The 2,267-nt window shown below is 40.2% G+C and overlaps 1 protein-coding gene across 1 annotated transcript; it reads right to left on the bottom strand.

Moving 5' to 3' along the window:
• Positions 1–511: 511 nt before the first annotated feature.
• Positions 512–1,899, bottom strand: K441DRAFT_650213 (uncharacterized protein; the record flags this gene model as incomplete). Its single annotated transcript, XM_067646997.1, has 13 exons — positions 1,881–1,899; positions 1,803–1,850; positions 1,669–1,773; positions 1,558–1,635; positions 1,396–1,440; positions 1,339–1,344; positions 1,211–1,239; positions 997–1,078; positions 886–903; positions 787–792; positions 725–744; positions 625–661; positions 512–552 (listed from the first exon to the last, which is right to left on the bottom strand). Coding segments are annotated over exons 1-13 (518 nt in total), but the record flags the coding sequence as incomplete, so codon positions are not given.
• Positions 1,900–2,267: the final 368 nt, after the last annotated feature.

Here is a 2,267-nt window from a genome sequence, read left to right as displayed (position 1 = left end):
CGAAATCTTCTATATAGAGCTTAATTTAACGTTAATTAACCTACTAGTAGAGCTTCTGCTCTTATCTATAGTCTTATTAGAGGTAGTAGTAGAGCCCTTCTTTCTTACCCACTTCCTCATTAGCTGATTAATTATATTCCACCTAGTATCTACCTTGTAGTGTTAAACTTCCTCCTACCGCCGCTCCGGCTGCTGCTAAACTTAAGGCTCTATAAAGCCAACTTTAAACGCTGCCTTCTTTAAGTTTCTGCCCTTTGTATCCGGTTAATTCTAAATTAATTAAGGCTGCGGTAGAGGAGGCTTAATAGGTGGTAGAGGCTTAAGTAGAGGAGGCTTAGAGGTAGCTGTTAGCTAAGGGTGAGGCTGGTTAGGTGCCTATATGGCCCGTTAGCGGCGGCAAAGCTTTAGGGTGTTAATTTGGTATAGAGGCTTAATATCCATTAAGGCATTTAGTAGATAAGGTCCTATTTATATACGCTACGGAAGCTTTAGCGGCTAAGGCTTTCTAAACAGAGGCTTATTCGGATTAATATAATTAAGGCTTAAAAGCACCTACTATCGCATATAATTAATTACTTAGTGGTAATATCAATCTATCTGTTTAAGCGCCTTCTAATCTCTTACATTATTAGCAGCACCCTCGCGATATTTGTTGCCTCCTCTATAGCGAATAACCTCTTAAATATAATATGGAATTCGCTCTATCTAAGCTTAAATCCGCCACTGTTTAAGCTCGTCCCATGCCTTTTACTAAACTCGCTCAGCTTCTACTCAATTCTTTAGTACACCCTTCTTTATAGTAACTCATTTAAGGTAGTACCAGCATAGCTTAATTATATTTAGATTGGGTGAATTGCCTAGCCAAAGCAGACGCTAGAGGCCTACTGCGTTAAAATAGATCTGCTAGTGCTTTAATAAATAAGCGGGAGCTTTATCCTCTTGAATAATTATATCTAGGCGATTAATCTGGTACTTAATTATAAAGGGAATAAGGACTGGAAGGAGGCACTTAGTAAGGTAGCGATACCAATTAATACTACCTTTCTTAGCTGTACGCTTAATAGCACCGTTTTCCTTACTTATTTAAAACTAAGGTTTCCTACCTAGCTTATTACGGAGGCCCAGTTATCTTAAACTAGTAGTAAGCTCCTACGCCTAACGAAGCTCTGGCTCTATCGCCTCGTTAATCTTTTAAAGCTCCAGCTTTAACGCCTTCTTCTCCTCTGCAGCCTTAGGCTTCTAGATTAGGTATAGCGACTTCCAATTATATAAAAAGGCGCCCCAAAATATAAATTTATTAGCCCTCTTAAATTAAGGATAAATAGCTAACTTATTAACCTTTTCCTAAGCCAAGCGCCAGAGTTTATAGCCGCCTCTTCTATGGTGTAGAATAACGCCCGTCTCGTCGCTCCATATAACGTTCTTCCAATCCTTAATCGTCTAATCCTTATATTACAGGGCAAACTAATAGTAAGCTTCCTTTATAGCTTTTATAAGACAAGGCTTCTTTATAGGCTTTGTTTTTCGGTATCTATAACGTCGCAGAACTCGCCAAACAGTTTGGGTAGAGTAGCCGCATTCGGCAGCGATATAAGCGCAGGATTTCTCTCGCCCATATCGATCGGAGGTAACTTTCTTAAGGATTCGTTGTTCAAACTCGCAGGTAACTTTAGGCTTTCTACCAGGACGTGGGCCGTCAACAATATAGCCATCAATAATAAGAGGATTTATAGTAGGATTCCAGCTACAATTAATAGCTTTTGTAAAGAAATACTGGAGGCGCGTTGTTTAATTAAGGTAACGCTCTGGATGTGCTCGAGGGTGGCTCCTATAGCTTTTATGGCCAGGGCCTAAGCCCTGGTCGCGAGCTAATGGAAAACCATAGTTGGTACAGCAAGATTCAAGCTTAGAGAGTCCTTACCAGCAATTTTAGAGCGGTAGATAGGCTGCAGAAGTATTCTGCCGTCAGCGGTCAGCGGGCGGTGAGCCAAACTTCCTAATTAGGAAGGTGCAAAAACTTTGGTTACCGACCTCCGTATATTAGATACTAAATAGGCCCTCGTAAAGGGGACTTAACGAGTTCTCTAGGCGGGCTTTAATAAGTTTTATATAAGGTGTTTACGATATATTAACCTTAACAAGTTCTTATAAAGAGAGGTTCCTTATACCCTTATCTTATAATCTTAGAGCTAGTATAAGCCTAAGGGTGTCCTATTATATACCTAGGGCGTATCTATATCCGCTAGCTTAATAAGGCTAGTTTCGGC

This window comes from Cenococcum geophilum (assembly GCF_001692895.1).
Source record: "Cenococcum geophilum 1.58 unplaced genomic scaffold K441scaffold_1, whole genome shotgun sequence".
Lineage (NCBI taxonomy): Eukaryota > Fungi > Ascomycota > Dothideomycetes > Gloniales > Gloniaceae > Cenococcum > Cenococcum geophilum.
Note: the sequence above shows the minus strand (reverse complement) of the source record. Positions and strands in the feature narration are given on the sequence as shown.